The sequence below is a fragment of the Diospyros lotus genome, chromosome 13 (genome assembly GCF_014633365.1).
Source record: "Diospyros lotus cultivar Yz01 chromosome 13, ASM1463336v1, whole genome shotgun sequence".
Classification (NCBI taxonomy): domain Eukaryota; kingdom Viridiplantae; phylum Streptophyta; class Magnoliopsida; order Ericales; family Ebenaceae; genus Diospyros; species Diospyros lotus.
In genome coordinates, this window is record NC_068350.1 from 5,038,100 (window position 1) to 5,059,328 (window position 21,229).

At 35.4% G+C, this 21,229-nt stretch overlaps 2 protein-coding genes across 2 annotated transcripts; both read left to right on the forward strand.

Annotated features, from left to right (window-relative positions):
- The first annotated feature begins 1,161 nt into the window (after positions 1-1,161).
- LOC127788987 (F-box protein PP2-A15) lies at positions 1,162-10,631 on the forward strand. Its single transcript, XM_052317708.1, has 3 exons — positions 1,162-1,681; positions 2,120-2,234; positions 9,831-10,631. The coding sequence occupies exons 1-3, from the start codon at positions 1,369-1,371 to the stop codon at positions 10,288-10,290; spliced, it is 888 nt and encodes a 295-aa protein (XP_052173668.1). The 5' UTR covers positions 1,162-1,368; the 3' UTR covers positions 10,291-10,631.
- A 3,851-nt stretch (positions 10,632-14,482) lies between these two features.
- LOC127788983 (putative homeobox-leucine zipper protein ATHB-51) lies at positions 14,483-16,408 on the forward strand. The gene is made up of 3 exons (XM_052317705.1): positions 14,483-14,757; positions 14,929-15,269; positions 15,945-16,408. Exons 1-3 carry the CDS (start codon positions 14,670-14,672, stop codon positions 16,188-16,190), a joined length of 675 nt encoding a protein of 224 aa, XP_052173665.1. The 5' UTR covers positions 14,483-14,669; the 3' UTR covers positions 16,191-16,408.
- The last annotated feature ends 4,821 nt before the right edge of the window (positions 16,409-21,229 follow it).

Sequence of the window (21,229 nt, forward strand, 5' to 3'; positions counted from 1 at the left end):
GAATACAGAGTCAAATTAAGTATATTTCTATAAAATGCAAGTTAGTACAATAAAAAACAAATATCATACATTCAAGCAAAATAATATACTAGATTAGGTCGAGTTTCTACGCTTAAACTTACCCAAAAAAGAGTTTTTATAGCATCTGCTATAATTAATGATGCCCACAAAAAAAAAAAAAGTTAATTTATCAAATTATAAAAGAGTGAATTTAGCAAAAATAAAAATATAAACAAATAATCATAATTTAGTTTGATTACACTGTTCGTGCCATGGTGTACGTAACTCACCCGAGATCTCACATATGCTTTTAATATTTTTAATTTAAATAAATTGTGACATTTCTTTACTTAATCACATAACGTTTGTATCACACTAATTCTCTTTCTTTTGGATATTTAAAGTTTATTTTGATTGTGATGTATTCAAAGATATGAAATATGATATTTTTTTTTACTCTTAAGGCATAATGATCTTGTTGTCACGTTCTTATCATGTTAATTCTCACTTTTTTATATCTTAGATTGACATGTTTTATTAAATTTAATTTATCTTCACTTTAACGTATGTGGTGAAACCATAATTGTATTACAGAGATGACATATTTAATTTGTAAATTCATAAGATAACCATACCCTTATTCTTAAATCATTTTATTCACGAGGATGATATCAACACGGAGAAGGGGTGGGTGGGAAGGGAACCACTCAAGGCCTTTCAAAAACGAACAGTTGCTTTTCATTTATTTATTTTGCCATGTCCCCATCATGTCTCCCCATCAATTTATATAAATAAAAATTTTAATTGAATCGTGTAAAGGATTAACATTTATTAACCTTGACATAATTTTTTAATAATCATATATTTAAAATATGATTATGATATCATTTTATATTAAAGGTGTAGGCGAAAGAGTTGATGCAGTGTGAAGATTAAATATATTATTATTATTATGACTTAAATAATAGAGTATTTGTGAATTTTAAAAATAATTTGAAAGAATACATTTTAATTTTATATATATATATAAGTCAATAGGGATATGCTAGAATATAGGGAAGGTGATGTGGGGGGGGGGGGGGGGGGGGGGGGTTGATTGTAATTTAGTGAAAAATAAAAGGGAAGAACGAAATGGAATAAAAGGGTGACCCGTTGGCCATTGGGTCTCAGTTCTTGGCTTTCGCCTATTTCTTCAATTCAATTCATTTGGGACACGATACAGACTTTCTCCGCTATATGTTCTCTGGATTTTGGCGCACACTTTTTCTATCTACCAGTCACTCGATCACTACGACCACCACCGTTGACGGCGGCGACACCACCGCTGGCGACATGATTTGAAGGTGAGGGAGAAGACTGGTTGGGGAGATGGGGGCGACGCTCTCGAACTTGACCGAATCGAACGGTTCCGCCGGCGGGCCGGGCCTAGGCGACATACCGGAGAGCTGCGTGGCGTGCGTTTTCCTCTACCTGACGCCGCCGGAGATCTGCAACCTCGCCCGCCTCAATCGTGCGTTCCGCGGGGCCGCTTCGGCCGACTCCGTCTGGGAAGGCAAGCTGCCCCCTAACTACAGGGATCTGCTCGACTTGTTGCCTCCCGAGAGGCACCAGAATCTCTCCAAGAAGGACATCTTTGCCCTCCTCTCTCGACCCGTCCCTTTCGACGATGGCAACAAGGCATGTCTTCTTCTCTTTCCCTTTCCGGATTCGAATTTGGGAATTGGGGTTTACGTAAATTAGGGTTTTGGGGGGAAGGGGGGGCGGGGGGCGGGGGGCGCTTTTTTTCCTCTTTAGGTTTGGGTTTTTAAGAATGGGGTATGTTTCTGCATGGTACTCGGATATGAGGAAATTAGGTTGTTGGGTCAATTTCAAGCTGCGTGATGGTTTCGCCTAGGTTATTTTCTATTCGTTTTTTCCCTGTTGATTCCGTTTGTAGTCTTTTCGGAATTTGGGAATTAGGGGTCGTGGAAGCTCTTATCTTGTGTTTTATGATGTGTAAAGCCAATAAAAAAAGTTTAATGTTTGGGTTGAAGACTGAGTTTTGGAAAAAATTTAACTTGGATTTGGGGTTATTTCTGCGTATTTATGTGTTCTCTTTTTATGGTGATGTTACAGGAAGTATGGTTGGATAGGGTTACAGGAAGGGTTTGCATGTCAATTTCTGCAAGGGGAATGGCGATTACTGGCATTGAAGATAGAAGATACTGGAATTGGATTCCGACTGAAGAATCTAGGTTAGACACTGAACAAACTAATCTAACGGGATGGGTACTATTTCAGTTAATGTTGATTGATAAGATATAGATTCTATTCAAGATTCTGTTACTGATGTTAATATATTTTTCTGGGATCAAGGCAGAAATTCAAATGGATAAACGCTAAAATCTTTGGCTTAAGCCAGTTATGACTTTGTCTTATTTTTGCTGGAGTCATCATCATTTGGTATTATTGGTTTATGTTCTGCCTTTTATGCATTCCAAAGTACAGTAGTTATTTCTGATAGATGGAGATAATTTTCTTCTAGATGAATAGAATATGATTTTATTATCTTTTACCACTTATATTTCTGTGCATGTGCCCGCATGCGTGTTTATGTTCAATATGGAACACTGATGGTTGCCGTCCTCGTTTCAGTACTGAGTGGCTGTCCTTGTTTCAATTGGAGACCACCACTTTTATGATGCTTTTAGGAATTTAATTGGAGACCACCTCTTTCATATAAGAACTAAAATACTTTGTGTGTGTATTGGACACTGATGATGCCTGTCCACATCCTATTAGGGGGAAATGTTTGGACCACCTCTTTCATGACTTTTAGGAATCTGGTTGATCAAGAGGCTTATAAGTTTCATATTAGAAGTAAGATACTTCAAGATGTTCCTGATATGCTTCAGTAAAATTATTGTTGCACTTGTGGGTAAGATTTGGTCCATCATCACTTGCAATAATAATTTGGACACTTGTATTGGGTGAGGTCCTTTTTTTTTTTTGGGCTAAGTAGAAAAGGTCCTTTTGTGACTGGTATTGGCACTAGTGCTGATATAGTGCACTATTCCGTGTTTGAGACAGATTCTGGATAGGTACACTATAAATAAACACTTTGAGACATTTGATTTGCTTTGCTCATGAGTCATGACATCAAAATAGATGCATGCATTTCAACTATGGGCAACATTTCATGGGCAATTGTCAGATGCTTTATAATAATTAACACAGATAGGTGACAAGATCAGTGGAGCGGAGAAAATGAAAAAGAAAAAAAGACTGGAACAGAATGTGGCACTGCACAGTTGGCATTCTTTGGCTTATACACTGGCCATCCATAATTGAAGACTTAAATGGTCATTTTGTAATATAGAAATGAAGTCAAAAGTAAGGATATACAATAAAGGGCATCCCTGTGACAACCAAATTTAACCTAAACAATATAACAATGCTTTATGTTGTGTAATCTCCTTAAATTCTATCATTAAAGGTATTATTCCTTATTATAGTTGGTCCCAAGTTCAAATAAAAGAGGAGAAGAGATTAGAGAAGTAAAGCCAAGAGAGGAGGGAAGAGAAAGAATGGCCAAGAGAGCTAATTGATGCTAATGTAGTCAATAATCAAGAACTGAATAAAAAGTTACATCATGAGCCTTATCTATAGGCCAAAAGTAAACCTGACTGTAGTATGCTGAGGAATCTAAATCCTAATTTGACTCCAGTCCTTATCCTATAATACCTAACAAAACTGGAAACAAATCAAAATAACAAGATAAATCCTAATTTAAATCTAATCTTTAAAATCAAAATAGGAAACAATATCAAAGTATTTCTATCTTTATCCCTATCACAAGTAATCAATAACCAATGTAAAAATCCTCGGTTTTCTTAACATGGATTCTAGATAAAATCCCCACTTGGTGGGATTAAGGCTCAATTTGTTGTTATTGTTGAATGTGGTGTAGCCTGTGAATAATAATTGTCTGCAATTCTCTACCTCTCATCAACTTCTTAAGTCATGCATGTAGAAATTTATTTATTCCTTTTTCAAATATTTATAAGGTTATGTATATTTTCTTGTTTACCTATACATTGTTTATTGCTAATCTAGCATGTGTCCTTTGTAATTGTTTCAAATGGCTATCTCTGCATTTTCTGCTTCTACTGTGGAACTTGGATTGCTATGGTGTAGTAATGTGTTTATTGTGTTCGATAGTTTCAGTACCATCGATGTTCTATTTTAGGTGAAAGCTGTCCTTGTTAAAGCAATAAATGTAGTGTGCCTGGCAATGCGTAGTGTAATCTTGTGTTGAGCAACTTTAGTTCATGCTGTTGTCTATTAGGATTAGGACAGTAAACTTGGCTGCTGTCTTTGTTGGATATTAGGTGATTGATCAATGTTAATGAAGTGAAAAATAGTTTTTTGGAAGTATGGTTGAAGAGTTAGAAGTGAGAAATTAATTTTGTCATTGGATATGATTATAATATCAGGTTATGTGAGATGGTGGCAAACAGATTCACTTGTTAAGGTGTTCTCTGTATTTTCATGATTTTTTTTTTTTTTTGGGGGGGGGGGGGGGGGGGGGGTTGAAAACAATAACAGTGACGATGTCACAAGCTTAAATCCTATCTTTTGTAAAGCCATTATATTTCATATGTCTAAAGGTTTTTCATGAAGTTTTCTTTGGTCTTCCTTCATCTCCTTTGCTACTAATTTATTTCATTCCATCCGCTTAGTTCAATGTGCTTCTATTGATCTTTGTTTTACACATCTAAGACTATTTTAATTGTGTCTTGCTCATCTTCTTTTTAGTGGGCCCTGAACCATCTTAAGAATTTTGTTATAAAAAAAGGTATCTCTTTGTTGCTGGTTAAATAGGCGTCACTGGGATTTTTTTTTCCTGGGCATGGAGGGCACAGCTATTCGGTTTTCATTCATTACCATTGCCATCTCATGAAACTTTTCCATATGAAAGACAGTGTTGGAACTTTGTCTCATTATTTCCTCCTAGAGAGTTGTGTCTAAAAGGACTTTTAACATAAACTTTTGCTACATTGTTCTTTTGCATGGATTTGTATTGTCAATGTGACTTTTAGAAGTCAACTAACATTATGAATGATGTGCCACTAACTGTAACTTGGTTAGGATAAGGTGTAGTTGATGATGATGATATAGATATGAGGTTTCCCCACTTGTTGGGATTAAGGCTTCTACGGTATGTGGTTTATTCCTTCCATTTACTAGACAACTTATGATTAGTGACCTTAAATGATACTTTCTATGGTAAATTGTGGTCTCTTTTCCCTTTTATTTTTACATGTGTGAGACTACTGCTCTGCGTACTCGCTGCTGACTAAATAGATATCCAGATGGTGAATTAGAATTTCATTTTTGAAAATGGGCCCCTTGATAAGAAGTTTATTAAGCAAAAATACTTGGGTGATACCAAGTGCAGTTGAGTTATGTGTGTACGTGTGGCTTCTTCAATGGATCCAGGTACGTTAAAATTGATAGTTCATAATGATGGTGCAACTTCGAATTTCCATTTTGAATTAAGTAGAGTGAAAATTGAATATGTGGAATGTAAGTTTAGTAAAAATATGAGTGTGGATGATGTTATGGTAAAATGGAAGATCAAATCATGCTGAAAAGGACTAATTAGATATCTTGGATCAATTATATAAAGAATAATGCTATTTATCTAGACTGGAGATGGATCTCTAGTCTAGATAAATAGCATTACTCTTATATAAAAGATGAGGAGATTAATGAGGATGCTACCAATAAAATTAAGGCATGATGGTTAAAATGGAAAAGTGTATTTGGTGTTTTATGTAATAGTAAGTTCCATAAAAGGAAACTTTAGTTTTTATTTCTTGCTCATTAAAACTAGAAAAGGAACATTTTATAAAATTGTTATAACACCACCTTTGGCATATGACACAAAATGTTGGGCAATAAAGGACCAACATGTGCAAAATAAGAGTGGAATTGTGATGATGATGTGAAGATGGATATGTGGCCTTATGAGAGAGAAATTAGAAATGAGGTTATTTGTAATAAGGTTGGAATGACTCCTATTGAATGTGAGATGTTTGAGACACGATTCAGATGGTTTGATCATGTGAGAAGAAAACCAATACTCAATAGAGGTCCCTGTGAGGAGAGTTGATGGAATGGAATAGATAGTTAGGAAAGAGGTAGAAGCAGTTCCCCCCCCCCCCCCCCCCCCCCCCCCCCCCCCCCCCCCCCCCCCCCCCCCCAAAAAAAAAAAAACTTGATGGGAGACTTATTTTTTATTTTATTTTTATGGGCCTCATAGAAGAAAAACAATGGATAGAAATGAATGAAAAGTTAGAACTCATGTAGTTAACCAAACATAATGGAATAAAGGCTTGGTATGCTGTTGGAAAAGAAAAATTGTATTTTGGGTATCGGTTTACCTTCAATGTGCCTTAATAAAGGGTTACCCCTTCTAGTGTATTTAGAGTTGGGGCCCTGTCAGGAAATTCTGACCTGGATCATGCTACCCCAATGGCAGTGCATATGCCAAATTGTAAAGGGTGCCACTTCCAATTTCAGAGAAATCAAAGCCAAATTTTGAGACAACTGCAACTGCAAACTTGAGAGTGACCTGTCTGTAAGCGAACTGTGACACTATATAATGGTTCAACTTATCCTTTTCTAGGTGCTAGGAAAGACATGCATGTACATATCACATACCATAACAAATTGCATCCTAGGTACCATTGCCCTAGTTCCCTTAATTGGTTCATGTCTAGATAGGCTGGAATGTTTATCTTATTTTGTTTTTATATGCTGGTTTTCTGTTATCCTCTCAAATTCTGCCATATCAAGTTTGTGCTTATTTGTCTATTGTTTTCTTTAAGTTAACAACAGCTATTTTTTTATCTCCAGAATATGGATGATTTTACTCATCTCCTTTGTGTGCAAGTTTATTGAGAGAGAATGTTCACTTAAATACACTTTTGTATGATTTAGTGTGATTATATAGGAGGATATCTTGTCATCACATTGTCAGACTTATCCTTCTCTTAAGACAATTCTTTCTTTTATGTTTGTCATTTTGTTTTGACCTTTCCATTTATTTTTTCTGTTATTTGTTATTCCATGGTGTCTCTTAATTAATGAACTTTGTTGTTGGGGTAGGGCTCTTCTCCCATGTTGATGGATTTGGTCATTGTTATGTTGTCTTTTTCTAGGATGCTTCTTTACGTAGAGTGATGGCTTACCTTCTCAATACACTTTTTTCCCCCCCCCCCCTCTTTTGCTTAGGGGGAAAAGAAATTCAGTGTTTTTTTTTCTTGTGACAATACAGAGTCAACTGTTTATATCTATATAAACAGTAATGACCTAGTTTTTAGTCTTTTTTTTTTTTTCTCTTTTGTTTTTTTTTTTTTTTTTTTTTGGGGGGGGGGGGGGGGGGGGGAGGTGTTTTCAGTTTAACTGAACAATGGTACTACTTTAGTATCTTTTTTTGGTGATACACACATAGAGAGAGAAAGATTTCAGCTAAATGAAAATGTATTATTTTAGTATTTAGGGTTGGCAACGTAAATTTATTTTCCACAATTGTACTTCTTTTAGGTTTGACATGTTTTTTGGTCATGCTCTTGTACCAATGCTGTAGCATATGATCTGCATTTTTAATCCACTAGCTCTCTTGGCATGAGTCTCATGTTAAAAGTCTGCATGGATGATCTTATGTATATGCATTTGGAGATTTGAACAAATGAAAACCATGCTAGACCGCCGGGCCTATGGGTAATGACTTGCAAATGCCATTTCTTGTGGACAAGTGAAAGAACATAATACATGGAATTTAGATATTTCATGACATTCCCCTGACATGACATGATAATTAGATAAATCTAACACTTGCATAGATGCCCTTACCCAAAAACCAACTCAGGTGCATATAATTTAGACTTTGCTTTAGTCCTGGGTAGCTGCAAAAACTTAGTAAAAAGGTGATCAAGTTCTTAATGTGTCATTTGGATGAATTGCATAGTTTTTCAATTGTGAAATGTCAATATCTGACTAGTAAAAGTTTTCTCCCGTAGCTTTGTTGAAGCAGTTTATTAGTCTTCTTATCAAGCTTCGTTGTTACGCAGTAGTTTCTGAAGTAGTGACAATTGATGTAAGATAGAAAAGTACATTTTAGGAATTAATATTTTCTTATTTGATTGGGAATCAAATAAGCAAATATTAATTCCTAAAATGTACTTTTCTATCCCACACCAACTGTGTTGGATTAGGATTTGGCTAGAGCTTGACACTGCATGGCATTAAAAAAATTCAGTTAGATATTTTGCCAAGCCAAAAAAAAAAAAAAAATTCAGTTAGATGATACTAAACTGAGGTTGATGGTAAGTTTACTATTCTTGAAGGGAATAATCTTTTAATGTATTATGATTTTTCCAGCAAGTCAGAAGGGATAATGAAGTAAAAGGTTATGTGAGTCTTTTGCCTTGGCTGTCCCATTCATGATTGCAATAGGTTTAAAAAATCATGATATGAAGTCATTAAGAAAAAGAAAAACAAACATATGTAACTGATGTGAAGTGATTGGCTTTTTTGGTGGATGTTGAATTTGAAAGTGCCAGAATTGTCTTTTCATTTGAATGAAATAAGTGCAGTGATTTTGAGTGCTGTTTTCTTTATTGTTTTCAGCTTTTTGCTTGATGTAGCTAGTAACTAATGTTCCAATCCTTCATTGAATTGGATAGTGTAGCATGCACTGGTTGGACAGTGAACTTACCTAAACCATTGCACCTCAGTTTAATAACAACACGTTCTCCATTGGAAATAATAGGAAGTAACATGTTACTTGTGAAGGCGGGAGTCTCATGCACTAGGGACAACCCTTATTATTATTTTTTGGGGTGGCACCTGTACAATAAACTCAATTTAATACACCTAATTGTCCCCGTTGATCATTAAAACTTGAACAGTTATCCTTTTTTTTAGCTTGTAATAGTGAAGTGAAAAGTTGTGGAGTAAATTAGATACCTTGTACAGTCTTTCTTTTTCTGTTTTATATATTTTCAGTTATAGAAAAAATATCAGATACCTTGTAGATGGTTGATTAACTGAGACTCTTATACGTTGATGTGTATTACTTTGATAGTTATTAAATGGTGAATTCAAGTCTTATCCCCTATTACCTTTGTTACAATGGCAGTCTGGACTGTTGATAATCTTGCTTGTTTTCCTGATTCCATTTATATTTCTCTTGTGAGTTTTTATTTTGAATGGTTCAATTTTACCCATTTGTGAGTAGTTGTGATTGTTAGTCCTTAACTTTACCAAATATCCTCTTTCTTTTGGACTGTCATTGGATTAAATTACTATTTTTTTAATATGAAAGACCTTGTAACTTCTATAACAAATTAAGATTTGTGATATAGCTCTTGCTTCATCTTTTACTAGTTTTGGATTGTATTGAGACCATCAATTTGCACTCTTTTTTATGCTTTATCGTCTTTCATTAGGATCCATAAAAACTTTACCTAAGCCTTCTCTCTACTTGGTTGTGACTGGAGCATGGGTTTCAATATATTGAACCTTTTTTCGCTTCCTTTTGTATAAAATAACCCTGTTTATTTCATCTGCTATGCGAAATGGTTGTTCCTAGTTGATTGGTATGCTACTGAATGGGACCCTTTATAATATTCTCAAGGAGTGGAGGCTAGTTCTGCTTCTTGATGATGTTTATGTAGAGGTTCCCGGCATAAGAGAAGATACATTTTCTTTTTGCTTTGTTTTAAATAATAATAATAATCTTCTGAGATGCATCAGTATCGTGTGTTTTCTTTGTGCAGGTTCCATTCAGTGGCCTATCTACTGCAAATATGGTGGTTTGAAGTAGATGGGGTGGTAAAGTTTCCTTTTCCTGCTGATATATATACCCTGTCATTTAGGATTCATCTTGGAAAATTTTCAAAGAGGCTTGGGAGGCGAGTTGGCAACTTTGAGCACACCCATGGTTGGGATATAAGGCCTGTACGGTTTGAATTTTCAACTTCAGATGGACAGCAAGCATCAATTGAGTCATGTTTAGATGAGACTGAACAAGATGAAGCAAATGGCAACCACAAGCGTGGGTGCTGGATAGAGTACAAGGTAGGCGAGTTTGTTGTCACAGAGTCGGATCCTGCTACTGAAGTGAGATTCTCAATGAAACAGATCGACTGCACCCATTCCAAAGGTGGTCTTTGTGTAGATTCTGTATCCATTGTCCCAAGTAATCTGAAACAGCGAAGAAGAGGGGTTTTGAAATAATCATTGGGACATGTCTAGAATTGTTGGTAGTCCCTGAAAGTTTTAGTTGGGATTTTATCATACATTTGAAAGCTCATGATGTTGTGGAGAATTTCATGTTTGTGTCCTCTCTGTAATCTACACAATTTCGACCCAGTTTTGCTTTATGTTAGTATACCATTTGAAGCAGATGCTAGTGACTTTGTTTCTGTTATCAGTTACCTTTTGCCAGTCAATTTCAGGTCATCACCATTTGTGTATTATAATTGAGATGTGAATGAGGGACGGTTCCTTCCTACTTGTCAAGACCAGTGCCATATTCATTATTTCATTTATGTTCTTCGCCCCTTTTTCAGCCTGCATTCTGTCTTCACTTTCCTTTTTGCTTGAATTTCACTGCTTTTCGTATCTCCCAGTGTAATGGCAGTATCTTTTTGCAGTTTCCCCCGGAATTTAAGGAATCGTGAACAGAGAACTGTGTAGATGAAATGCAGAAGCAGACAATTTTCTGAACGTATGATGACCCTTGCGATCTCGTTATTTATTCAAAAAAATGCTATTAGTTCAATGTTAAAGTTGAGGGCTAGTCTCGGGAGCAATGGTTGCAAAAGGTTACAATGCAAAGATTACGTATAAATATACTCTTATAAAATGAGAAGTCTCATACGCATAACATCTTTATTTCCCACAGGTATTGTCAGGCCCCCTGCCCTGAGTTGGTTTGCTAGGTTACCTTCAGTAAAGCGGACAAACTGGTAACCCATCAAGGCATCCTACCAGTGTCTGCTTTGCTTTGAGCGGGCAACTCCTGGATGGTCAATGTGGGTCTACTCATCATTTAGAGCAGAAACAGATCTGCGCTGGAAGTTCTGTTCTTTTAGATGGCTTTCCATTAATTAGGGTTTTGATGAATCTGCAAGGACTAAGCAGCGGTCATTGCCCAGCCATAGTCCGGCGCCGCCTGCAAGGCAATTATGTACATGTCCTTTGGTTCTGTCAATCCTTTTTCACCTGTCCCTATTTATTCTGCAATTTTAAGGTGGTGGGGGGGGGGGGGGGGGGGGGGGGGAGAGAGCTATTTGATTTTGGGTTCTTCCATTTAACACTGCTTCTACTTTATGTAAATGTTGTTGTCTTTTGCAGATTCAAAAAGGTTATGCAATTATGCCTAGGAGCAGCTCTTTCTAGTTATCAATGTTCAGTCTGCCAAGTAACTCCTCAAATTTCAAATGAGATGGAAATTGTTTTTAGGAAAACCAAATTCAGACAACAATATGAAAAATCAAATTTCAGGAGTAAATGGAACTAATTTAAGATAAAAATAGAAAAACTCAAAAGGGTAGTTTTCCCTTGAACGAGAGAGTGATTAGTTAACTGTCTGCAAGTGCGAGGATCTGACAGTTTTTTTAATTTTGTTTGTTAAAATACTTAGTTTTTCTCTTCAAATAATACGTCATTTTATTATTTTAGTTTAATAAATAAGTATATATCACATGAAACCTAACTTGAAATCTCAAAGCTCAATTCTCTCACTTTTTATTATTGTAGAAGTGTGTGTTGGTTCTGTATCGATCATTTTTGTTTTCAGTGTAACCAGCGTGATGTGATCACTGATGAGATTCCAACACCATCAAATCATATGGTTACAGAGAAACCTCCCGTCTCCTGGCTGATCTATCATCTATGTTAGAACACTGTGACAAACACTGAACTAAATTGATTGATTAAAACAGCTAAAAACCATCATGGAATCATTGAGTGGTCTACCTCCTAGCTTGAGATGGTTGTTTTGGGGCCTTAGCCCTTAGGGCTAGCTCAATTTGGCCATCTTGAAACACTAGTTTAGTAATTCAAAAAACCTAACTTTAAATACTTCCAAGTTTTAGATCCAAATGAATGAATGAATGAATGGAATCCAACCTTATAATACAGATGTGATTCACATGTTCATTATGCTTTCTTATTTTATTTTATTTTATTTTAATTTACGTGATCTGGGAATTATTTTTAAATATTATTCCTCTTAAAATAATTTGACAAAAATAGGGGCATGGCCTGTAAAGGTTGCAATTAATTGGTTGGTTTTAATGGGGAAGTTTTGGGCAGGTCCATTGCCTGTGGAAAGTCCCAGAATGCATAGAGCCTGCCCTAGCCCTAGCCTGGTTAGTTATACGTGGCAAAAATCTAATCAGAAATCCTACTTTTTCAAAATTTAATTTATTTTAACAAAAATATAAATTTACAAAATATTATAATTTTCTTATTTGTATGTAATATTATTTTTCGATGTACTATGTACAAAGCTTGATCTTAGGGTAATTAAAGACGAGTCCTCCTCTCAGTACGAATTAAATGACTTTGAACAAATTATTAATGATGTACAAATCAAATACTGGGCAATTTATTCAATCTCATTTTATATATATTTCTAAGGAACTTTTATATAAATTTTGGGCTTTTTAAGTTATTTTTACAACTATCTAATGGTTTAATTTTAGCTTTTATTTTTTTATTTTTTTATTGAAACAGCCGTAATATCTATAATGTGTTAAAAAAATTAAGCCATTAGAGTCTAAAACATTAAAAGTAAACGACATCTAGTGCTTATAAAAATGCTTTAAATCGCAACAGATCTAAGTAGAATTACCTTAAATAATATTATTTTGTTTGGTATTTGGTTCTAAAATTTATTTATTTTAATTTTTGCAAAAATGGGAAGTGGCGTACAATACGTGGTTCTAACATTGGCCATGCTCCCCAGTCCCCCACACACTGGTCAAAGCCAAATCTTCTGGTATCAACATATATATCAACACGATGCCACACCCCAAAGACTATGACAATGTCACAGGCCACAGCTATGGCAACCGAGAAGGGGACTCTCAAGATGGGCAACTCCAATTTACTGTGACATGTCTTTGTCATTGCTAATTTGCATAAGGAAGAGTTCAATTATTATATACACCTATTCTTGTAGGCAAGCTGTGACAAGAAATAATTGCTCAAATTGGAGAATGGATGAACCTACATTGTGTAAGCTCATGCTGTCTCTCCCAATATTGTTTTTTTTTTTACTTTTTAAGCAAAAAAGACAGTAAGATCGACACATGCTTAACTAAAAACTCATTTATATTATATGGTTTTATTTGCTTAGAATAAATTTATTAAATATTTATTTATTTTATTATTTATAGTTTATTTGAAGCAACCATTCAACCCCTAACCCTTCCCAAATGAAGAAGCAAATAAATAGAATTAAAGATATTATGAATGGTTGCTTATTCTACAATTTTGTTGTAGTGAAAATTTACTCTTATTAATGTGGGGATATATATATATATATATTTATTTAATTTTGCTATGTTCTTATGATTTCTGTATAGTTTTATTGATTATATAATATACATACTTCTGCTCTTACTATGTATATTTATTTATATGGATATAACAATATTACACATATTAAATTTAAAGCAAAGACTAAAGAGAAAACCCCATTTACCTAGCAAAGAACAACCCCAAATCTCACTCTCTCTCTATATCTACATCTACCTCTTTCTCATTCTCATTCTCATTCTCATGTCGTTTACACTTAAAAACTTATAATATAGTTTCTTATATAATTCTCGACCGTTGGACTTAATGATAACAGAATATAAACTTTTCTCTACATATAATTAATTAATTAATTGACTATCTGATGAGTCTTCCCTTTAGCTCATGTTCCAATTTGGCAATTGTAATGACAACTTGTCATATGATCAATTAATAACGAAATTCGTAAAGTAATGCTAGAGGTTAGAGGTTTTTAGTGTGGGATCGATTTTTGAAAAAAAGTAAAAATTTATATTTTTTTGAGAGTGGTCATTGGTAAGTGTCAGTGAACATAGTTTAAAAAAAAAAAAAAATTCTGATCATTCAGGCACATCCCTGATTTACCTCTCTCGTAATAACCGTAGAACGAGTTTGACAAGAGCGCAAGTGATAACTCATAATTTAAATTAATAACGGAATTTAACTCAACTAGAGGGGATTGTAAAATTAAAATGAAGTAGAAAGTTGGACGTTCATATAAAAAAAAATTAAAATCGAATTTAAATTAAAAAAAAACAGTGAATCATTTTCCCTTTTCTGTCCTGGTATTTAATATCAGTTTCAACCTATATATATATATCTACTTCCTCCATTCCGAAAGGGGAACCATACCCACAAAGTCTAGCCATCTCTCTCTCTCTCTCTCTCTCTCTCTCTACAGAGACAGCTGCTTTCTCTCTGAGGTGCAACGTACCCATTGGACTGGAGCTCCGACTAGTGACGGTGGAGAGCAGTAAATAGAGAGTACTGATTTGGGTTAAATTGATCAAACTCAAGATCACTATCAGCTTCCATAGCCCTAAAACATGGATTGGAATGCTAACCTCAGACCCCCTTTTGTCTTTCGCCCTGAAAATTCCTTCAACTTCCTCTTCAACTATGATCACTACCCAGGTCTCCCACATTTCTCTCTCTCTCTCTCTCTCTCTCTGCACTATTTGTTTGTTGAATTTCATGTCAAAGTTAGAATATTCTTAGTCATACTTCAGCTACATTAACATACGTAGATTTGTTTGTCATATATAAAATAATTACTATAATTCTTAATTGCTTCATAATTTGCAGGCGCTGAGATGAAGTATCCGGTGGTGGCGCAGCCGTCGCACGCGGTGGTCGGCGGAATGGACAAGAGTGGTAGTTATTACGGGAATCAGCTGGAGAAGAAGAAGCGGCTGACGAACGAGCAGTTAGACTCATTGGAGAGTAGCTTCCAGGAGGAGATAAAGCTGGACCCTGAAAGGAAGATGAAGCTGGCCCGGGAGCTCGGGCTGCAGCCCCGCCAGATCGCTGTTTGGTTCCAGAACCGCCGTGCGAGGTGGAAAGCCAAGCAGGTCGAGCGCCTCTACGACGTTCTCAAACAGGAATTTGACACTGTTTCTAAAGAGAAGCAGAAGCTCCAAGAAGAGGTAAGCATTAGAAGCGCTCTCATTGGCAACACGTCTTAGATTTGAATTGCTTTAAGTTCTATGCACGTTCATATATAATCCTACAACTATGGAATAGTTTAATAATTTAAGGACCACCTAAGTTGCAGCCCATTGGTATAAGGTAACACTCAGTGAGTTTAAGGTCTCAAATTCAAATCTAATTGTTCTTCTAATAAATTGTTGATTGGAATAGTTTAACTTATATGAAAAAAAATAAATTTTAAGGATTTGTAATTGTCTTCTTGCAAAGCCATTGAGGGTATGTGGATTTCTTTATGAAAAATTACAGTTCGTGGACTCCAAGGTTAGTTTAGTGATAAAAAATTATAATCATCTCATTTTTGTGATATCAAACTCTGGGCACAGTCCCATACACAAACTTCTATAAATTTTATTAAGTATGCCTACTCATGAGTTTATTTAAAGCACACAAATGAGTTCTCTCATTAAAAGAAATAATAAATAGAACAAAACTAAGTGTGATCGTGGCCGTAAGTATATAATTTGTGTTTTGTTCTACTCATCACTTCTTAGTATAATTGCACACAATCGGATTCTAATTGTCACCTTCTCTTTACAAATCTCTCTCTCCATGAAGCCATGCATTTTTGTGATATTTTTCTGATTTGAATATTGTGTTCATGATCCTGAAAGGTCTCGGCATTGAAAACTTTGCTCAACGACCAAGCAATGAAGAAGCAAGTCTCGAGAGGTCAGACGGAAATCTCCGGCGAAGAGACGGTGGAGAGCACGTCTGTTGAGAACCAGGGCTCCGGCAAGCTAGGGGAAACCAGCCACCAGCAGAATATTGGCGATCAGGGAAACTATGTCTTCTCCGTCGACGAATACAATCCGGCGATGCCGCCTTACTGGGGTAGCTTCCTGCCTTCTTATCCTTGAAACAGGCCGGGCTGCTTTTTCTCAATACTACTTGTTCTATATTAGACCTAGCTACTAGGTAGCCAGCTTAAGAAGTAAGAACTGGGTTGATTATTATTAGGGTTTGCCTTGTAGTTGGCATCTAGATCTTACAGTTAATTAATCTTTATGGATTAATTAATGTTAACCCTAAAACTGATACTTTGTTTTTAATGTTGTTTGTTGTTGGTTTATTAATTTTGACTAAATCATTCTTTTGTTAACTGCTAACTCATTACGATTCATAACGATATATATTTGATTGTTTGTAAGAACCGGTCATCGATCGTGCATATATATTATTATTGGCAAAAGATTTTGCCACCAGAATTTTGATCGTAAAACATTAACCCTTTTGCAATGATCAATTAGGTTAGGAACTATCACTTGTGGTTGAAGAAGATCAGATCGCTCTCAATAGCCTTGGTTATTGGGAAGTTAATGATTATTGGAGTTTTCAAATGTGCCATATATATAGGAAAATTTAGAAAGAAAAAAGATTTTGATAAATATAATCTTTATATTTGCATGATATTTAAAAAAATGTGTTTTTTTTTGGGAATAGACAATAATTGATTAAAGGGATGATCATACAAAGGAAAAGTTTACGAAGAGCGTGCACCAAACACTTACAAGCATATATAAGCAACAAACACAAACATAAACTGTGCTGAAACCCGAAGACCCAACAAAGGCCTCCAAAACAAATAGCACAAAACCCTAAACAAAAATGATAATATACTAAGCCTTCTCTAGAGGCTTCAATTAATTCTTTCTCTCAAGATTTGATAGGATAGAATGAATCACCATCACCAAGACTTTTCTTTCCCATTGGATTTGAATCTCAACCGTTGGCAAAAATCAATATTGCATTCAACTTGTTTCGATAAGCCCTAAACATTGTTTCTTATTGTTGCCATTTCACACCCCCCCCCCCCCCCCCCCCAATAATTTTCTATTAACTTAAGTTGTTAGATGAAAAGTTAAATTTATCTTTTATATTAATTCTTTACTCTTAATAGTCACCACCATATCTCACCCTACTCTCCTAGAATAAAGGATAGACCCATAAGGAATCACACAACCACAACACGAGGGGTTAGAAACAATGGCGAAAAATAAGAAACAGGGTTTAGGGCTTGTTGAAATGAAGTTAGGTCATAAGGATTTGAAAGGCAAGGACAAAAACAATGAAAGGAAGAGAAAGAAATTGTGGGGTCAGGAGGGTTCAAGAAGCAAGCATTTGTGGCTTGTTGGAAAAATGAAACGAAGGTAGATTTATGGAAAAAAATAATAATAATAATTATAGAGAAGGGGAAAAGCAAACATAGAAGACCAAAGGCCAACCTTGTTGCCTAAAAATCAATCGATAACTCATAGGTAACAAGATCAATCAGAGATTGGTGGTGGCAAGATTGATTGGGAATAGCAATAGTGAGACTGCACAAACCTAAAGAGAAGATTTCAAGTCAAGTGATGGAACTTTTGGATTTCAAACTTCAAATTGAAACTCAAAGTTCACGTTCTACATATAGCATATGTTGTAGCTATATCACAACAATAGAATATTAGTTGGAGAATTTATAATCAGGCCATTTAGAATCTTACATAAGAGAACACAATTAAAGGGCGTAGGTCAATCTTTGTAGGAATACTCTAATACTTAAATTCGATATTTGAATTTGCAGAAGGTCTAGATCTATAAGCAGTATTGAAATAAGTATCAAAGACGTACCATTTATGAGGTGAAGGCTCACCTATTTATAGAAATGCTTGAGAATTCGTGATAGGTATCCCTAGTATTCTAAGTTTTAGTAGGATTAATTAAGACTCCTAAAGGATAATCTGTTACGAGATTCCTAGATGGATTTTCAATATCATGTTCATGTTTTGCTTAGGACTTCCCTATGAGAGGGAGAGGTCTTCGAGAGACCTTCCAGTATCCCGTAACCATTATTTTTAGTCTTTTTCCCAAGACTACCATCGATCTTTACTGGGAGACTATAGTTTGCTAGATGTGTTAGTCTCCAAGAAATTGAACAATCTCTCGAGTTTTGAAGGGTGTACCTTTTCTTCTTCTTGGGCCTTGACTTTGTCTTTAATGCACTTGATCTCTAACACATAAATTTCTCTCCACTCTTTCATTCGAGATTCTCGAAGGAAATAATAGACTATGTTATGGCCCATCTTTTCCGAGAGGCTCTCCTCGGGGGCTTTTACCTCTTTGTCAATATTTTCTATCTAGTAGATTTTTCCACACTAGATTTTCATTCGTTCATCTGATGGTTGTGATTTTTTTGTTTGATTGTCTAAATTGTTGATTCCATCGTCACTTTACCTTTTGAGTTTCCTCTATGGAAAGGAGTGCCTTGATTAGTTGCTAAGAACTTTCCCATTCAAGGCTATAATGAGAATATGTTAGTTTCGTTTTGGAGCTCATGCAAATCTTTAGCGTGGAAATTCTTCTAGCTTGGTCGGGTAAGCTGTGTCCCTCATTTCTTGAGTTAGGCTTTGCTTCCCAATTTTTTGGGAGGACTTCACCTTGTCGAAGGATTTTTGTATTTTATTCTTTTTAGTGAGTTGTGATGGACCATTCGTGTGTGTTTGGGTGAGTCACAAATGATCCTCGAACATCTTAGCGAGTTTTCATTTGCACGTGCCCAAGGTGAGTCTTTGGTTCGCAAGTGACTCGTAGGCATCTTAGTTGGTCTTTGTTATCATAGATTATTCTCACACTTTTTTTGCTTTTGATTCGAGGTTATCATAGATCATTTTTCATTTTCACATTTTTGTGTTTTGATTTTAATTCGATCTCATGGTTTTGTGCTTCTAATGTTAGTTTGTCCCTTTATCATTATTGAAATTTTCTTGTGCTTATGTTACTAGTTTTGTCTTAGATCATTCTCATACTTTTTGTGTTTTTTATTCTAGATTATTCTCATACACTTTTTGTGTTTTTGATTCCAAATCATTCTCACATTTTTTTTATGCTTTTGATCTCAATGTTGTGCTGCATCATTCTCATATTTTTTGCATTTTTAATTCTAGATCATTCTAATGCATTCTACATTTTTGATTTTGGACTACTCTCACGTTTTCTACATTTCTAATTTCAAATTATTCTCACACTTTTTATGTTTTTGATTTCCATTTTTTCACATCCATCCCTTTTCCTTTTTGGTGAATCCTAGATCATTCTCATGCATTTGTTGCTTTGATTCTAAGTTTGCCCGTTCACCATGATTTTAGTATTTTTAATACATTCATTATCCTAAAAACAAAAAACATGAAAAAGAAATTGCAACAAGAGATGAAATATTTTATTTAGATGAATATGCTTATAATGCTTCATTGAAACATTTGCAATATATAAGTGTTTCCCACAAGTTCCTCATAGGCCTCCACCCAAGACGACTTGGCTAATTCTAGGGGGCTTAGATATTTGAGGGGTGACTTGTGCTCCCTAGACCTTGGGTGTCAAGGTTTTCTTCTTGCACATGGGTTGTACTCTCGACACATAATAACGTCTTCCTAGTCATGCAACATAAATACAAATTCATAGTTTTGTATGTGGTCATGAGGGTCTCTCTTTCCTGAGTAAGAGTTGATCTGAGAACTTTGATTTTAGGGAGAAGAGGTTTCTCCATAATTCTTGTAAGGAAGGAAAATTTTCTTTTGTGTAGGTCTTCCTCCACAATTACCAATTTCCTTTGTTCTAAAACTTGTTTAACTATTCTTCTCATATCTTTGTCATCTTGAGCAATAAGATTAAACTAATTTGGCCGAGGCCCAAGTGTGATTTTGATTGAATGTGATAGATTCCACAACTATGATATTTTTCGTTAGGGGGTGGAGTGACTCCTTTCTAAATTAGAGTCGCTTGAGGTTGATTTGGGTGGTCCCATAGAGCAATCTCCCACAAGCCTCCTTGATGTGATGTCTCTTGGAAAGTGACTCAATCTCCTAAGGAGTTCTGTAGGATAGACCTCCGGGAGAAGCTCCTAGTTATCATCCTGCAGCTTTCCAATTGACCATATCTCCCAAACTCCTTTCAATTTCTCAAAGACCTTTTTTAGTCTCTTAGAGAAGTGTTTGCTTGTGTGGTGCATTCTTGAGTGGTGGCAATAAATAATCTTGTAAAATAAAAGGAAGGGAGTTTGTAGGAGAGCATTCTGAAGGAAAGTGGTTATCTCTCAGAGAGCTCTGGTGCTCTCTTCATGGTGTTGTTTTAGGGCTTCATTTTTGTTGAAAGGGACAATTTGAATTGTTATCCCTGAAGCCCAAGAACCTCATATGGAACATTCTCTCGGAGTCTTGGATTAGGAGGGTTGTCAACATCAGGATCCTCTTTTCTGTATTTGTTACCTACGACCTGAGATGTCATGCAAAGCATTTTTTCTTAGGCCTTTTGATATGATTCCCACAAATGACTCTAATTGTTGTTGTTGTGATGACACAACAATAGAATTTGTAGTTGCGAAATCTATAATCAGGTTGTTTTGAATCATGCAAGAGATAACACAATCAAAGGGTGCAGAACAATCTCTACATGAACACTCCAAAAAGGCTTATTCGTTACAAGATTCCTAAAGGATTTTCAACATCATGTTTCACGTTCAAGACTTCCCCTACAAAAGAGGGAGGTCACCAGGAGACCTTCCAATCTCCCAGAACATTTCTTGCAAGTCTTTCTCCCAAGACTATCGTCAATCACTATAGAGAGACCCTAATCTACTAGAATTGTTGATAGTCTCTTGAGTTTTAAGGTGTATACTTTTTTCTCTTTTTGAGATTAGGCTTTATCTTCAATAGATTTGATCTCTAACATATCAGCATGAGTAATAAGGCTCTCAAATATAATTCATTTACCCAAATCCAAACCCACATGAACCAAACTAATTAGATTCGGTATTAAACTAGCTCCATTGTATATATAAATGTTAAGGCATTCTCCTAACCACTATGTAGATCTCCTTATAAAAAATAAAATTTCAAGTCCCCTATTTTTAATTCTAATATTT

What these genes read in the sequence shown, in the direction of transcription:
- LOC127788987 (XM_052317708.1), top strand. Translation starts at nt 1,369, where the DNA reads ATGGGGGCGACGCTCTCGAACTTGACCGAATCGAACGGTTCCGCCGGC. An exon ending in CGACGATGGCAACAAGGCAT is followed by an intron (nt 1,682 to 2,119) that starts GTCTTCTTCTCT and finishes TGTTACAGGAAG; the next exon opens with TATGGTTGGATAGGGTTACA. An exon ending in ATTCCGACTGAAGAATCTAG is followed by an intron (nt 2,235 to 9,830) that starts GTTAGACACTGA and finishes TTCTTTGTGCAG; the next exon opens with GTTCCATTCAGTGGCCTATC.
- LOC127788983 (XM_052317705.1), top strand. Translation starts at nt 14,670, where the DNA reads ATGGATTGGAATGCTAACCTCAGACCCCCTTTTGTCTTTCGCCCTGAA. An exon ending in CAACTATGATCACTACCCAG is followed by an intron (nt 14,758 to 14,928) that starts GTCTCCCACATT and finishes CATAATTTGCAG; the next exon opens with GCGCTGAGATGAAGTATCCG. An exon ending in AGCAGAAGCTCCAAGAAGAG is followed by an intron (nt 15,270 to 15,944) that starts GTAAGCATTAGA and finishes TGATCCTGAAAG; the next exon opens with GTCTCGGCATTGAAAACTTT.